We start from the raw sequence: 16,772 nt of genomic DNA, 5'->3' as shown, positions 1-16,772 counted from the left end.
ATTTTCTGGAAAAAATGTAACTGCTGTTTTTTATGAAGCACATGTAATATGAAAAAAGACAAATTTCTATTGTTTAGTATGAAATATCTAGTCTAATCTTTAGTTTAAAGAAGTTCGAGAAATGATATAGACCTTAAACTGTTGCTTGAAATTTGACATCTTCAATGGACTTAAAACTACAATTATAACTATTTTTCGCAAATCGGCTGTATTTATTCGTGAAATGAAATTCAGCGTAAATTGGAAACACAAACTATAGTGATATATCATATTCTGATACATTGTATTAGTTTATTACCATGAACTAGAAAATGAAGACCTAGGTCAACAAATTGTGAATCAAAAAAAATATGCTAGGCCCAACCGGTGGTTTAAAAGTTTCCAAAAATTTGTGTTGCGGACCAAACCCCCGAATTAAAAAAAAAAAACTTGTAATGTTCAAATTCCCAAAATGAAGAAACTTGATCCTAAAAAGTATTCCAATTGGATATTGATTGACTGTAGTCTTTTGCCCGCTTACTGATTTTGAGCATAAAAACCAGCAAACTTTTTTAAAGTTTAACAGTAAAAAGTTTGAATAAATCTATACCCCCTTTTCTCTCCGGTGGTTCATCGTTGAGGGTACAATGACCTACAGAATATGGCGACAACAGGCGAACCTCCATACTTATGCATAATTTACTCGTGTATTAGTAAATTTAAACCCCTTTTAAAGTCAGCCCTTTTAATGTGTGAGCAGCATTCTTTGCTTGGAACGGAAAAAGCGAAAGGAGAAATTTAGGTAATAGAAAAGGGCAACCGTCGAAGGCGGGAGAAGTTTTAAGCAGTAAATATTTTGTAGTTTTCACATCGAGCGGAGATAAAAACTGTAGGTTGGAGAGAGAATGTAATTTAAGTTTTTACAAAAACTTTTGTTGCTTAGGTTAAATATAGCCTGCGTTGCGTATTAATCGTTGCATGGAGGAAATTTCGCACAGCTGTCGTGGGCTGACAGCCACAGATGTTTAACATTTGCCTGAAGAACAAAGTCGGTTAATAATTCAAAGGAAACACCTATATCTCTTTTAAGGACTTTTAAACATAAATCTCGAGGCAATAAAAATATAACATATATGTGCTGATGAGGTGTAAATGCTACATAAAATTACTAGTCACCTCCATGAAATAACAGACGTCTTCATCTACAGCTGCTTATACTGCAGCAACAACACTTTCAGATGGTGCTGTTGTGGGACCGCCAGATCGGGAATAATATGTTTGAATGTTCTACCTGATTAAATTATAATAACCAAATGCATCTCGTAACTGTGGCGTGTTATAGGGCAACATAAACTTTATCTAAATAATTATGATTTAACACCAGGCGCGTCCTTGCCGTCATGGTCTTCACTATTCACTATTCGGTATTTATTCTTTTAGTTTTCTCATTAAAAACGATGAATGGTTTTGATCAGATTTGGACGAGAAGTTATTTAGTGTTGTAAGGGTAAAAGTCTTACTGTCTCCATCTATTTCAAACGGACATCCTGCAGGGTCACAGGTCATGGAAAATGTAAGGTCGTCGTTTTCGGCATCTGTTGCTGACAACAGCGTACACAAAGTCACCGGTGGCTGTTGTACGATATGTTATATTGGCTCTAGCGCCGTCTGAAAAAAAAAAACAACATAACCGTGCGATAACAAATCTGTGAAATTCAATAAATTCAATAATTAAACTAGTTAATCCTATCAGCAAAGTGAATGTGAGATTAGTGTGGTTCTATAATACCAATGAGGAATTCAAAGATGAAGAAAAGAATTGCTGACTGTGCAGTGTTGTTGTTTTAACATTTTTTAAAAAAATTTGTTCATATTCCAGTAGTGAAATGACACTGACATTACAGAGTAAATATTTAAAGGAGCGTTTTTAATTTCTCTCTATTTCCGTTAATTAATTTAATTGTCGAATCATCCAATGTATGAGGACATTGTTATGTTTTTAATTAAAGCATTTTAAAAGTAGTATTCTAAAACAAACGAAAACTAGACTACAAGATTTAATATTATACGGGTTTAATTTGGCCATGTAAAGTTAGGATGCAGGAGAATAATGCTTGGAGATGGCCATTAATAAGTGTTGATTTATTATTAATTTTTGTTTCAGTAAGTACTTACTATTCAAATTAGTGAATTTTGGCGGATTATTTTTTGTAATATACAACATAAAGTAGCCCGTGTCTGTATTGCTTTGTCCATCACTTAACGTGATGTCCATTATGTATTGTTGAGTTGTTTCATAGTTAAATGTAACGCCATTAGTCGTAACTATAGATCTGTTTGAATCTGAAATAAGAATACATATGACGTGGTTAGACGTTTTATACGTTATGCCACCAGTTTTACATAAATTTCTTTCATCTTATTTTCCTTGCATTGAGTAAAGACTTGGTGTCGGTGAGTTTTTTATCCAATGGTTCAGTTAAATAACATATGTATGTATATGTATCGAATCTATAGATATAAAAGTATGAGAAGAAAATAAACCCACTTGAAATCGCTTTGCCATCCCTGGTGGACTAGAATAAATAATTTGTTTGTGTAATATGATTGAATTTGAACGTAAGTCGATGACTCCGTGGACACTGACTTGATATAATGCACACAGGGACACCTGAGGTATTCCACCACCAGAAAAGCTGGAAAGATGTCATATGACTCTTCCAGTGCCATAGGGTTTAAAACCCCAACAAGAATTACACCATGGTATAAATTTTCTATTTCATTTTAATCAATTTTTTATTTTATCAGTATATATTGTGATACGACTATCAATGTCCTACATTTTTTACAGTAAATCCAGCGTTTGTTGGGGAAAACATTCAAAGTTGTAAACAAGTGTCGAATTGTCTTTGTCCGTGTATTGTACAGTGAAAAGCGCACTGTATTTAGTGTTTTTTCAGATAGTGTTCGCAAATATGAGGGCAAATTTGTTAATCTGGGTGCCTTTTAAAAAGAAAATCAAAGTGCTGCAGCACTGAATGCGACGGACATGCAACCGGAGAGACATTAATTAAGGCTTCTTTTAGAAAAAAAAAAAAACAAAACACAAAATATATAACAGAGAAAATTTGTTCCATACAAGTTCGAGATTTGTAGAGCAATGTATTTTGTGTCCCAAATTGATATAATTCAGATTTTCTACTTTCAAGCACTTAAAATACAGAATGAAATTTATGCTAAAAACTCATGGTCAAACTTGTAAATCAGTGTCCTTATCGATTTATTCTAAGAATTGATATGTAAATAAAAAAAAAAAATCAACGAAATATTTCTAGAATAATCCAGGCAAATAAACTTCAAACATAATACATTATTACATTTGAGAATGCTATTTTAGAATTGCTTCGTGTTATTCATAGTGGGCATACAGACAATAATATATAAGTCCATTTGTATTTTTTTATTTCTCTTGGATATGTTCATTAAAAACAAAAATGGATAAAATCATCAGCAAATTAATAGTGTATTTTTTAGATTTTTTTTATTTACAAGGTAAAGATGTAGAGGCCCAGAGCACATCGTTTTAATTTTTAATTTAAAGTCACTTAAAGCACTACAGTGTTTTGGTTTTGTCCTTTTCAACTTCACACTAAATTCCATTTTCAAATTGTTTGCTTCTTACAATTGTATAGCATTTCTAAAAAGTATTGCATTACAATCCGCTGGTTTATTTAATTACATGTTTAATGTGTACTTCCTAATCGCCTGTCGCAAAAATCAGAACAGGTGAAGCAGAATCTATTTTTAGAATAGCGAAGGTTAACTCATATCATGACCTAGTAAAATATGTAAACAAACCACAAGAATCGGAAGTAGAACTGATATTATAACTTCCTTACCATGAAAGACTACATGGCGGTAAAGTGTCTTACATGCATTTTTATACTATCCATTGTACTGTATCTAATATATCAATAACTGCTGAATATTCAGCTAAACCCGCGGTATGAGTCACGAAAATAGTTCCCCTTTTATTAATGAGCGAGTTATCCTAGAGTCACGAAAAACTTTTGATTTGTTAATAATAATGTTTTGTATAATGTAGAAATATTTATTTCCTACTAATAATGTCTTGGAACTCAGAGGTTACACCTTTATTGTAGTATAATTTGCTGCCCTACTTTTTCGACAGCGGTAAATCGTTTCAGCAGTAATTTGCATATTGGCGCAAATAATACTACGGGACTACAACGTTTTTATCAGTAATATACGTTCATATTTTAACTTGGATAACTTAATTTGAAATTGAAAAGGCTAAATATGGAAGACATTAAGATATCCAGACAAAGTATGGGAGTTTTGAAGGATCAAATTCATGTACTATTTCTTGGGCTGTTAATTGGTTTAGGACACATTGCGCGAGTGTAGCCAACGAAATCCCATGTGTAGATGACTTAGCTCTGAACGCGCCTGAGGGCGCGTCCGTCGCAAAAACGGTATAATCAAAGTTTTTGATTCTGTCGTTCATAAGATAAAGAGAATTAGAAAAAGATTTATACCTAAATGCACATGACTGACTCGCTGCTGAGATTTCCCAACAGAGGAGGGCGCATAAAATAATGACTTTCATGTTCGGGCCAATGTCGTGCTTTTTGTAGAAAGCTGTTTGTTTGTTTGTTGTTGATTTTTGTGATTTTGTTTTTGCTTTTTGTAGTCATATAGTTATCTGGCCGAAATCACTAGACATTATGAGTATAAGACAAAAGATTCTATTAAAAACTGTTTCATAACTATATAAAATGAGCTCGATACATCTAAGTACAAACGAAAGTTCTATTCTATTCTTCCCTATTATACCAAACTGTTGTATTACTATTTGTAATTCTGCTGTTTCTGGATATACCTTTAAATTTTGATTTCTTGTTTTTTTATTGTTGAGATAACACTACGGGAACGAAAGAACAAAAACGGACATACGGATTTATAAAATAAAAAAACCAACAGCAACAGATATATTAGATGGTTTATGTTCTTACTTGTTCTAATTTTGTCGAAAAGAAAATAAAGTACATGTAATAAATCTTTTTGGATATTTTTTTATTAAAGGCTTACCCAACTTAACACTTTTATTGTAAGTGTTGCTTGATTGGTATTTAAAAATCACTGGGGTCTTGAACTTCAAACGTCATAGTGTATGTTCCGACAGCCGGCTTTGACACGGCAAGGAAAACAGTGCCTGAAATCACAGAATCAGGACAATGATAAGTAATTGAATAAATGCACTTCTAATTATGTAAAATAGGTTTTCTTATATATTCTGTATATTTCTTTTTTGTTTTCGTCATCATCTACATCATTATCACAGCAGCATCATTTTCTTATTCATCATTATCATCATCATTATCATCATCAACATCATCTAATCAGCGGTCATTATTATAGTTACACCAAGTAGCTCATTTTTAACAGCAAATATATACAAATATCCGATGGTGTTCGGCTAAGCTTTACGTCCGAAAAGTTGTTATTTTAAAAACTAGTGAAAAGAAACATGTAACAATAAAAGTAAAACACGCACGTATTGTTCTGTCGTAATAAAACTGACTAGTTGATTGTTCATCAATATCTCTGATAAAAAGTGAAGACACGTCTTTCGAATCAATGTCGTCTGCGGATATTTTGTATATGAATGCTCCGGCTGTCTCGTCGCCGTATATCCAAACTTCACGAGGTAAGTTAGTGAACTCAGGAGCCGTGTCTGCAATAGAATATTGGAAGCTTAGTAAATGTATAAATATGTATGTATACATACATACATACATACATACATACATACATACATACATACATACATACATACATACATACATACATACATACATACATACATACATACATACGTACATATATACATACATACATACATATATTGAATACGGAAAAACATGTTGTTTTTGAATACATACAACATACATACATACATATATACATACATATATACATACTTACATATATACATACATACATACATATATTGAATACGGAAAAACATGGTTTTTTTAAATACATACATACAAACATACATAAATACATACATACATACATACATACATAAATACATACATACATACATACATACATACATACATACATACATACATACATACATACATACATACATACATACATACATACATACATACATACATACATACATACATACATACATACATACATACATACATACATACATACATACATACATACATACATACATACATACATACATACATACATAACATACATACATACATACATACATACATACATACATACATACATACATACATACATACATACATACATACATACATACATACATACATACATTATTAATCCAATGGCTAGCTAATAAAATGGTAAATTATTTTACAATCTATAAAAAACATACTTGCAATAACTTCTGCTCCAAAAGCATATATCCGGTCTCTAGTTACAACAGAAGACCCAGAAGACCAGTCAAATGTTGGCTCGTGCGCGGGGTCAAGGTTGGTCATGCTCGGCTCCCTCCTCGATTCATCGGAGTATGATTCAACGCCCTCTTTATATCCTACAATACCCGAGGGCCCCGCAGCATACCTGTACACAAAAACAGTATTATAAAATAGACAAGTGTATGTTGAAGAGGTATGTAAAGTAAATTATTAAAGACCGGTTGTGACATTTTGATTTTCACGAATTCACGATAGATATATTTGAGATTTATTTGGTAAAATATACATATAAAACATTACAGTAAAATAGATGCATGATGCAACAGACATACTTTAATATCATAATATATACTACCTGAAATATACATGTATATTAATACATGTTAAAATAAAGAATATTGCACACCAATACCAGAGATAAAACAAAAATATCCTTGTTTCCATTGTGTTCTCTGTCATTTACCTCATTGGCCTCGTGATATAGAAAGTCTTTTACTAGTTAGTTTGTCGACACAATAATGATAGTTTAACATGGCATTTAACATGCTGAATCATCTGTATGTATCACTAAATAGTTGAGCCGCGTCACGTCAAAACCAACATAGTGCGTTTGCGACCAGCATGGATCCAGACCAACCTGCGCATCCGCGCAGTCTGATTAGGATCCATGCTGTTCGCTATCAGTTTCTCTACTTGTAATAGAGTTGGTAAGCGAACAGCATGGATCCTGATCAGACTGCGCGGATGCGCAGGCTGGTCTGGATCCATGCTGGTCGCAAATCCATTATGTTGGTTTTGTCATGACGCGGCTCAAATAGTTATTGTTATACAAATATCATAGAGATTATAGCACACAGAGACTATCACATTAATTCACATATTACAGAGATACATAATTCAAAATTTAACCCCCTGCCTCTCGAAATTAAAGGCTAAACATCAAACTATAAGATAAAAATAATGACTGACATTCAGGCTGACTTTAATGTTATTTTTAAATTTGATTGAACAATTGATATTTCTTCATTTCTGAGGAGAAGAATGTAATATTCAAACTACACTTAGACCTTAATTTCGGTTTGGACGCAAAGAAAATTGACTCAATTTTTCCAAAGTGCAATGACATCTTGATCACTCACAGACAACTAAGGTAGCTTCAATCTTCATAAATTCACGATTTCAACATAATGAATACATGATTTTAACTTCACGAATTAACGATTTCATATCAACTTCCTGAATTCACGAATTCAACTTCACAAATTCACTAATTCAGCTTCACGAATTCACAAATATAACTTTAATTTATCAAGTTGAAATCGTGACTTCATGAAGTTTAAATATTGAAATTATGAATTCATAAAAAATTGAAATCGAGGACTCATGATGAAATCACTTATTTGTTATGTATTAAAGTGTCCCTGTCAGTCTTTCGTAGTTCAGCAAAATAAACTTTCATTGTCTTACTAAGTGTTCAACAAATATTTTTTTACTTTTTCGCTTTGATAGAAACTGAGAAAACTATTTACGAAATCGAGAAATGAATTGAGCCGCGTCACGCCAAAACCAACATAATGGGTTTGCGACCAGCATGGATCCAGACCAGCCTGCGCATCCGCGCAGTCTGATCAGCATCCATGTTGTTCGTTATCAGTTTCTCTACTTGTGATAGGGTTTGTAAGCGAACAGCATGGATCCTGATCAGACTGCGCGGATGCGCAGGCTGGTCTGGATCCATGCTGGTCGCAAACCCATTATGTTGGTTTTGTCGTGACGCGGCTCATTATTGTTGTAGTTAAAGCTTCTCACGATATTGTAGTAAGTGATTTATATAATACATTGAAAACTTTAAAGGTATGTATGATTCAAATGTGTAAACAATTAATCAGATATGATATTTATCATTCAATAATACATCATATATACAATCCAATGAAATATCATATTTACCATTCAGTGAGATAATATATTTACAATCCACTGAATTCCATTTACACTCAATTGAGATATTTCATTTATATTCCAATGATTTATTATTTAAACAATCCAAGGGTTTAACATCTAATGAGATATTATATTCAATTACAATCGAATAGGATATAGTATTTACAATCCATTAAATATTATATTTATATCTAATGAGATATTTCATTTACAATTAAATAGGATATATTATTTATTATCCAATAAAAATTATATTGATATCCAATGAGATATTATATTTACAATCAATTGAGATATCATATTTACTTAATGAGATAATATATCTATTATCCAATGAGATTTTCAGAACCCAGTGAGATATGATTATGATTCAATAAATCCAATGAGATATCAACACCGAATGAGATATTATATATATATATCACTCAATAAGATATCATATTTACCACACAATGAGATATTATATTAACATTAAATGAGAAATTACATCTATCACGCAATGAAATATCATAATTACCACACAATGAGATATTATATCAATACCTAATGAGATATTATATCTATCATCGATGACATAATATATTTACCATCCAATGAGATAGTTATTCCTTATAGTAATCCTATCCCTTTCTGGCACGAGATACTCTACAGTTTCACCCTTAGCTGAAACTGTAATATATTTAAGGTCATTACAATTATAAAGTATTTAAGTAAGTAAGTCTTGTACTTGTAAAAAGTTTTAAGATTTTGACAGAACATATTTTTGGGGGAAAAATAATATTGCAAACACCTTTTAAGAGGAACCGTTGTTCTCTATCAAATTATTCCTTTTAAAAGAAATCTTTCAAAAGTTTTAAATAATTGATTTAAGAATACACAGAAAACATTAATGAAAAAACATTAGCTTTAAACAGTTTTAAACAATAAATATTAATAAGCAATTATAACAACATCATTACAAAACGTAAATTTATTTCAGCACTCCAGGTTAAATTTTATTTGGCTTTGATCAATAATAATATGTAATATGCATGTCTATCTTTGTTTCAGAAATAATCGTATTTAGTAAAGATTCAAACCTGGAACAGTAAAATAATTTTCTCCTTTCAGCTGGTAACTCTGATGATCTAAGTGGTCCCAGACTTGTAACTCAATTGCACCGTCCTCAACAGCATGGAAAATCCATTTATATAGCACGCCGCACGTGCAACTGTCTGGGGTGTGATATTCCACTGCCTCCATCAAAAACCCGCTGCCTTTATATGAAACAATCAGTTTTTTAATATGATTGATTTAATTTTATGTTGAAGTTATATAAACATTACATCATTTGACAAATGATTATTTATTGTACAGTTGTCGTGATCTTGAAACAATTTAGTTTGAAATTTTCAATCAAAGATCCAATTAAAACTATGTCATACAGGTTCCTGTAATGTTCAGCAGAGTTTGTTACGAATACAGAAAATAATTTTTGAATATATGATCGACGCGAGTGCTTCTTTGACCTTATATAATCTCCATGACACAATTCGTTTCAACAAGTAAAGTTAATAATGTATACTTTATCTGAATATTTCAAGAATTATAAATGAAAGAAATTTTGCAATGAAATAAATTAATACGGATTGTATTTATGTATGTAAATATCCCCTTTTAGTAAGTATATATCACGTAACTGAATTCTGTGTTGCTTCTTGATTGATACAAAATATGAAAACGGAATCAATGTTTTTTGACCCTATACAGACATAAAATAAATTGTCAGCGAAGTAGCATTTTTCCTACAGGACTTACTTGATTACGTTCTACACAGTTCCTCAGAAGCATTAATTACAAAAAAGAAGTTACCAGTGAATGTATCGGCGGTGGAATATGAATTATAACCGTTAATGGCATCATCTGGCCAACGTACGTTGTTTGAGCAGGTCTGAACGGCATCTGAAAAACACGATTTATGTCTCAAGATTTTATAACGAAATTTCATAATCAACCGTTTTTGATATTATCACATTTGTTCAAATACATAAAAGAGTAATAATTATATAATTATTGATCGAGACTTACCAGCACATACTAAAAACGCGAAAATCACGATTAATTCCTTCATTTGTGAATTATGTCATTGATTGCTTGTTTCGAATTAAATAAGGTAAGATTTACAATAGAAAAGGTCTAAAAAAAATGGAAAGTAACGTTTAAACATAGACCACTAGCATTGTTTTGGTTTAAAGTGATCATTTCACACATAAAAACAATAGGAACTTAATGTAGCAAAACGAGTGTTTTTGTTAACAAATCGATATATCATGTCATATTATATACAATAAACGTATGATTTTATACAAGTTTCATTATATTGGAAAAATGTCTATAATACATACTCAAAATATATGTCCTGTTTAAGACTTAAATTTAAAGCATATCATCTGTTTAAATATAAGTAAATAATAAAATCATTTGAATAATACGTTTTCTCATTTATAATGTTTGTAGTATATTTTCTGATGCATAATTTCTCTAGTATATCTTCTCATACATAATTTCTCTAGTATATTTTTTCATACATAATTTCTCTAGTATATTTTTTCATACTTAATTTCTCTAGTATATTTTCTCATAAATAATTTCACTAGCCAATTTTCATATACATAATTTCTGTAGTATTTTTATCAACATGATAAGCAAGGTAACGAAATATTAGGGAAGTCAGTGAAAACTCGACGATCGTTACTATACATGTAGATCGTTACTCTATTTAGTAAAATCTGTATGGATAACAGTGATATGGTATGGTGGCATATTTCTGCCAGCAGTTAACTAATAATTACCGCGTTAACTATCTGAATAACTAGTTAGTTTTTCTGTTAGATAGAAAAATACCGAATAAGTATCTAACTTCCAAAAACACTAAAAAGTGCCCTCAACTGCCAACACTTACCAGTTAAATAATTGATAATTAACTGTTTATCTATCTTAAATTTTCAATAATTAAAAAAAATAACTAGATAATATTTCAGTTCATATATAATGCGAAATGTAAGATACTTCTTCGTTATTTATCTATCTAACAGAAAAAGATATCAAGTTTGTCTGATAAATATCTGTTATTTATTGTGTTTACACGAAAACTTACTAGTTATTCAGATAGTTAACGCGATAGTTATATGGTTAACTGTTGGCAGAAATATGCCACCATACTATTTAATGTTTCTATGCCTAAAGATATATTATGCTCAAATTAAATATTTCAAAATATTGATAATTTTTACTTAGTTTGTATACAATTGTAAAAAAACACGTTTTAAATACACACATGGTTGATATGTAAACACAGTATGAATTATTATTGAAATGATGATGATGATCAACATAATAATCATTATCGCTAATATCATCATCATCATCATCATCATCATCATCATCATCATCATCATCATCATCCCCAGTGCTGTATCCATGTTAAAATAACTGTGCTAGCACTTTAAATAACAGTTTTAACCTTTTTGACTCAATATGGTGTACATGTATGTATTTTCCGACATGCATTTTCTTTTGGAAAAATAAATCACATTTCGGCGCTATAACATGCTAAATTTTTAACATGTTTCTTATTTTGAACATTCATTGTTGTTGTTGTTGTTGTTGTTTATACATGTATGTTTCTCCCATAATCACTACTGAAAATACACTAATATACGGTCGCATATATTTATCACATCCGACGATAAAGCAATGGTGTTTTCTATGTTACTGAGGATGACAATGAAAATAATAATGAGAAAGATGATGATAATGAAAACGACAAAAGTGATAAGCTGATGATGAATAAATATATACAATAACTCATGCGAAAGTTAGATACGGTGTTATAGAACACTTAAATATGTACTGTAGATAAAAGTCATGATTTTGAATGAAATCAACTTGATAGCTATACCTTATCAAAATGAGTATTACTTTTAGTTTTGTAATATTTTATAAGTCCGATTTTATGACAAAATATCGTTTGACTTTTGACCTAAATCAAGTTATCTCTGAGGAAATGAAGAAAGATAAGGCTACTCTACGGCCATTCACTTTGATGTTATTACAACTATATCAAACAAAGCGTTTGTTTATATTATTCCAACAGTTGTAACATACTGAAAACAACAACACAATCGGAAAATCATACTTTGAGCAAAGGTTAAAGTTTTTTGTTTGTTATTTCTTTTTTTTTTCCATTAAGTATCCATTATTTACTTGGAATATTATCAGGAAATAGCAGGATATGTGAGGTCAGTTTAAAAGTTGAACTATTATCTGATTGCCTTACAGATATATGCCCTCCATCATGGCTGCCATTGGCCTTGTTCTTCTCCATATAATATCGGCAATGGCACAATATCCAACTTATCATCATTTTAAACATGCAAGTAAGATTCTTTTTTCTTTGGTTTGTTTTATTTATTTTAATTACAACAATTGTTTTAACCGTCCAAAGTGACTGGTTTAAAATAACGATCAAATGGCGTTTCGACGTATGTCTTTTCGTTTCTTATTTAATATTATACCTATCTAAAACTTGATATGCAAATTCTCGAGTATTCCAAAGAGTTAAAGCAGTACTAGTTTTGGTATGTAAAACTTAGTACTGTTGGAATAAAAATAAATAAATTCATCAAGTTTGTCATTCCAATGCGTCAGCGGTGTAGAAATGAAGCATGCATTTGCAGCGTAGTATCAGTGCCATATAAATAGATCATAACCGATAATATATATAACATGATAACTGTGACTTGTCCAAGTACGTGCATTCATTTTTAAACAACAAAATCTTTTATATAATTGTGTAAAGCATGTTGATACAGTGTTGTATCATTCCGCTTTAAACATAGAATAAGAAAATAAAAATCAGTTAAGGATCGCAAATTTATTTTTCTTTCCGATGGAAATAAGTAATAGATGATAGAACGTTTTCTATTTTGAAAGGTTCTGCGTATCCGAAAATAGGGCCAGTTGTATCGATTAACTCTGAGTATGTCGTATACCTCAGCACGTGGAACTCAGGTCATTATAGTGATCCGTACACTCAGGAAGATGGTCATGAACGCCAGCGTCGTGACGGAATGTTCGGAAACTTTGACCCAAATAAGTTCAACTCACAAATCGGTGCTAATTTTAACCCGAACGCTTTCGGTGGCGGTGGTGGTGCGAGCAGTGGAAGTACAAGTGGTAGTTCAAACTTCAATCCGAATACCTTCGGAGGCGGGAGTGGTTCCAGTGGAAGTAAATATACCTATATTTTGCCATTGTTTCTGTATTGGCCCATGAGGTATAACAAAAACCATTACGGGAGTTAAAACATAACGTGAAAAAGTAGAGAGAGTGGCAAGTTGAAACATGATTTGTAGATAGTTTTTCTGTATAACAATGAAACCTGGTTCTTATTCTCCAACACTGTTATGAAAGACATTAATACAAAACACAAAATAAGGCAAATAAAAACTTTAACCCCTTAAATTCCATATAATGCCGGGCCTCATTAGTATAAAGTTCATGGTTTTATATTTAAAATCCTACACACAGGCATGGTCAAATGTTTAACAATCCAAACCAATGGTGTCCTGGTGGTGTGCGGGAACAGGAACTCTTACAGGGTACTGCAAAATCTTCTGGAACAGGTACTACAATGTTTTTGGCTAAATACATACTTAAAGAAAAATTTTGTGTAAGCCCTTATAGAAACCATTTTTCCTGAACATCCCATTTCTGAAAGGTTTGAGCAAACCCCAACCCCTGGTTCAAAAATGAATTAATTAAGAACCAAATACTAACATGAAGTAAAGGTGGGGAATTGGAGCTTAAAATGTATCAGGTCTTTAAAAGGCAATACCAATGTGAAACGATTTTTATATTAATTTAGACTATTTTTTAAAATTGCAATATGAATGAATAATGATGGTTTTTTACCATATGTGTATTACTCAAATTGCAAATACTTGTAGATGAGATAAAAATGCCTCAATTCCTTAACAGGAAGTCAACAGTCCTGGAGGCTCAACCCAGGAGGTAGTGCTAATGATGGGTGGGACCTAACTGGGTGGAATGACAAAACACCGGAGGTATTTCCTAGCTATGGATCCTAACAAAGTTTGTTAAAGGACGGGGCCCAAAGTATGATCCTAACGCAAGCGGGTTCACAGGACCAGGTTACAGGAGGTTAAGCTCCACTTTGCCAAACGGAATGAACATGGCATGCCTCCCAAAAAAACTCCCTACAGGAGGGGCATTTGAGGCGCTTAATGTAGGAAGTTGCCACCTGCAGGGGTATCTGCGAAGTTCATCAACCTCGACAGGAAGTGGAACGTCTGCTTCCGGTACAAATCCTGCATCTTCGTTTGGAACTGCTACAAATTCTGCGTCGTCTTTTGGAAGTGCTAGTGGTGCTTCCACTGGACAAGGAAGCGGGAATTTCGGTTCATCGCAGCCAAACAGTGGGTCAGCAAGTCCATCACAGGGTAGTAGCTCGAGCCAAATGACAGGGGGACCATCGAATAGTGCACCTCCGGGAACATCCGGAACTTCTGGTGGGTCAGGAACTCCAAATTTTGACCCGATAAAGACAAATTCTATGGCTACTTCAGGATTTAACCCCTTAAATCCCATGATGGGTTAGTATACATGTATATGACAGAAAATATATGATATGTCTGACCGTTTAAGTTTAACAGGTTTTTCATGATTTTTTTATGTTTTTAAGGCGCTAATTCACCTACTCATGTTGTCGTATCGGTCTCATGCATATACTCGAGATTGGTAGAGTATTTCGATACGCTTAACAATATCATCGATTCTATTTCATTAAAAAAAACTACGCCGAAATCAAGTACAAAATAATAGATTTTTTTTTCGAAAAATCCCACTTTTTTGCGTTTCTTGAAAAGTAATAAAAAAATCACCATTCTTTTCCTTGCGTTGACATTTAACGGTTCGAAGACATTAATTTATTTAAGTGTTCATATTATGACAGTATATATTACATAATAATAATAATAATAATAATAATTATTATTATTATTATAATTATTATTATTATTATATTTTCTTTCAGGTAAAGATATGAGCGTAGTTATGGGTCCCCAGTCTCAGTCAGGTATCCTAATGCTATAAGCCTTTCACTTTTGGGATGCTTTTTATGTTATTTTAAATTTCCCCAAAGCCTTTTTAAAACGCAAACTTTATTTTCCCCTAGATAAAAAAAATTTAAATGAATTTAAAATATATCCAAAAGGGGTTTCAAAACTGAAAAAAAACGGGTTTTTTTGGTAAATTTCGGGTAGACAATTTTCAGTAAATAATGTATGTGAAATTCTGCTCAGATATCTGTTACCATTTTTAGCATTATTTTTAGGTAATACTGGTAATTTAGCTTTGAAATCATGTCTTTTAAAGAGAATATCAAACAATTATTTGATATAAACTTTATCATTAAGCATTTCTTTGACTTTTTTCAGGAGGCAGTAATGCGGGAAATTTTAATCCAGGTCAAATGAACGCTCAGCTCGGTAAACAGGGAATGAGCATGAACATGTTTGGTGGTAAATACATATAGTTCAAATCTCGCTTTGAAGATAGAACCATAATGTAATATTTACATACCGATTCCAAAATTCTTTAAAAACAAATAAATAAAAAACAAACAAAAATAAATAAATAAATAAATAAATAAACAAACAAAAAACAAAATATACGAGTAAACGAATTCAACGAGTATAATTTCTACTTTTTGGCAGATTGGCATTTATTCGCATCATTGTTTTAAATCTTGAAAATGCATAAAATGAATTAAAAATAACAAGTTGGTACAAACATATTGTTAAGGTAAGTTTTAATTTAGGTGCCGGTGGTAATACTGACCTAAATAAGGCAGATGCTTCTACCTTGATGAATGGAGCCCAAGGTATGATGGCAGGATCGAACGCTATCAACAGTGGTGGTAATGCAGTAATGCAAGGTGGAAATACCGGTAAGGGAACAGGAAGTTCGAGTACTGCTGGAACGTCGGGCGGGTCCGGAGGCTCGTCTAGTGGGTCAACATTTGATCCAAATGCGATGAGCAGTAGTGGCGGAAGTAACAGTGGAAGCAGCGGAAGTAGTACAGGAAGTACTGGTGGATCATCAGCAACTTCCGGCGGAAGTGGAATAAACATGTTTAATCCTAATGCTATGATGGGAGGAGGTATGTAAAATAAGCATCAATGTAAAGGAATTTGTGACAATTCAAAAATGTAATATATTATAAATGCTTATTCAGAAATGTGTATTATAATTACGACTGTTAAGTTTAAGGCGTTCGTTCTTACATACTAG

The 16,772-nt window shown here is 32.0% G+C and overlaps 3 protein-coding genes across 3 annotated transcripts; 2 read left to right on the top strand and 1 right to left on the bottom strand.

Moving 5' to 3' along the window:
• Positions 1 to 5,132: 5,132 nt before the first annotated feature.
• On the bottom strand, positions 5,133 to 10,635 carry LOC132713695 (uncharacterized). The gene is made up of 7 exons (XM_060696371.1): positions 10,485 to 10,635; positions 10,269 to 10,358; positions 9,497 to 9,673; positions 9,005 to 9,086; positions 6,431 to 6,618; positions 5,558 to 5,737; positions 5,133 to 5,215 (listed from the first exon to the last, which is right to left on the bottom strand). Exons 1-7 carry the CDS (start codon positions 10,525 to 10,527, stop codon positions 5,133 to 5,135), a joined length of 843 nt encoding a protein of 280 aa, XP_060552354.1. The 5' UTR covers positions 10,528 to 10,635.
• Positions 10,636 to 12,507: 1,872 nt separating this feature from the next.
• On the top strand, positions 12,508 to 14,548 carry LOC132713690 (uncharacterized). Its single transcript, XM_060696358.1, has 5 exons — positions 12,508 to 12,605; positions 12,738 to 12,835; positions 13,392 to 13,734; positions 13,989 to 14,083; positions 14,439 to 14,548. Exons 2-5 carry the CDS (start codon positions 12,742 to 12,744, stop codon positions 14,546 to 14,548), a joined length of 642 nt encoding a protein of 213 aa, XP_060552341.1. The 5' UTR covers positions 12,508 to 12,605; positions 12,738 to 12,741.
• A 104-nt stretch (positions 14,549 to 14,652) lies between these two features.
• On the top strand, positions 14,653 to 16,649 carry LOC132713686 (uncharacterized transmembrane protein DDB_G0289901-like). The gene is made up of 4 exons (XM_060696344.1): positions 14,653 to 15,073; positions 15,514 to 15,555; positions 15,917 to 16,000; positions 16,300 to 16,649. Exons 1-4 carry the CDS (start codon positions 14,653 to 14,655, stop codon positions 16,647 to 16,649), a joined length of 897 nt encoding a protein of 298 aa, XP_060552327.1.
• The last annotated feature ends 123 nt before the right edge of the window (positions 16,650 to 16,772 follow it).

This window comes from Ruditapes philippinarum, unplaced genomic scaffold (assembly GCF_026571515.1).
Source record: "Ruditapes philippinarum isolate M1 unplaced genomic scaffold, ASM2657151v2 ctg635_1_1_1_1, whole genome shotgun sequence".
Lineage (NCBI taxonomy): Eukaryota > Metazoa > Mollusca > Bivalvia > Venerida > Veneridae > Ruditapes > Ruditapes philippinarum.
The sequence above is the reverse complement of the archived record's forward strand: the minus strand, read 5'-3'. Positions and strand labels throughout refer to the sequence as shown.

Coding starts and splice junctions, on each gene's coding strand:
- LOC132713686 (XM_060696344.1), top strand. CDS start 14,653: ATGGCATGCCTCCCAAAAAAACTCCCTACAGGAGGGGCATTTGAGGCG. Junction 15,074..15,513: donor CCCCTTAAATCCCATGATGG/GTTAGTATACAT, acceptor ATTTTCTTTCAG/GTAAAGATATGAGCGTAGTT. Junction 16,001..16,299: donor GAGCATGAACATGTTTGGTG/GTAAATACATAT, acceptor GTTTTAATTTAG/GTGCCGGTGGTAATACTGAC.
- LOC132713695 (XM_060696371.1), bottom strand. CDS start 10,527: ATGAAGGAATTAATCGTGATTTTCGCGTTTTTAGTATGTGCTG. Junction 10,359..10,484: donor CGCGTTTTTAGTATGTGCTG/GTAAGTCTCGAT, acceptor CGTGTTTTTCAG/ATGCCGTTCAGACCTGCTCA. Junction 6,619..9,004: donor AATAACTATCTCATTGGATG/GTAAATATATTA, acceptor TTTTGTGTACAG/GTATGCTGCGGGGCCCTCGG.
- LOC132713690 (XM_060696358.1), top strand. CDS start 12,742: ATGCCCTCCATCATGGCTGCCATTGGCCTTGTTCTTCTCCATATAATA. Junction 13,735..13,988: donor TTTCTGTATTGGCCCATGAG/GTATAACAAAAA, acceptor TCCTACACACAG/GCATGGTCAAATGTTTAACA. Junction 14,084..14,438: donor TGCAAAATCTTCTGGAACAG/GTACTACAATGT, acceptor ATTCCTTAACAG/GAAGTCAACAGTCCTGGAGG.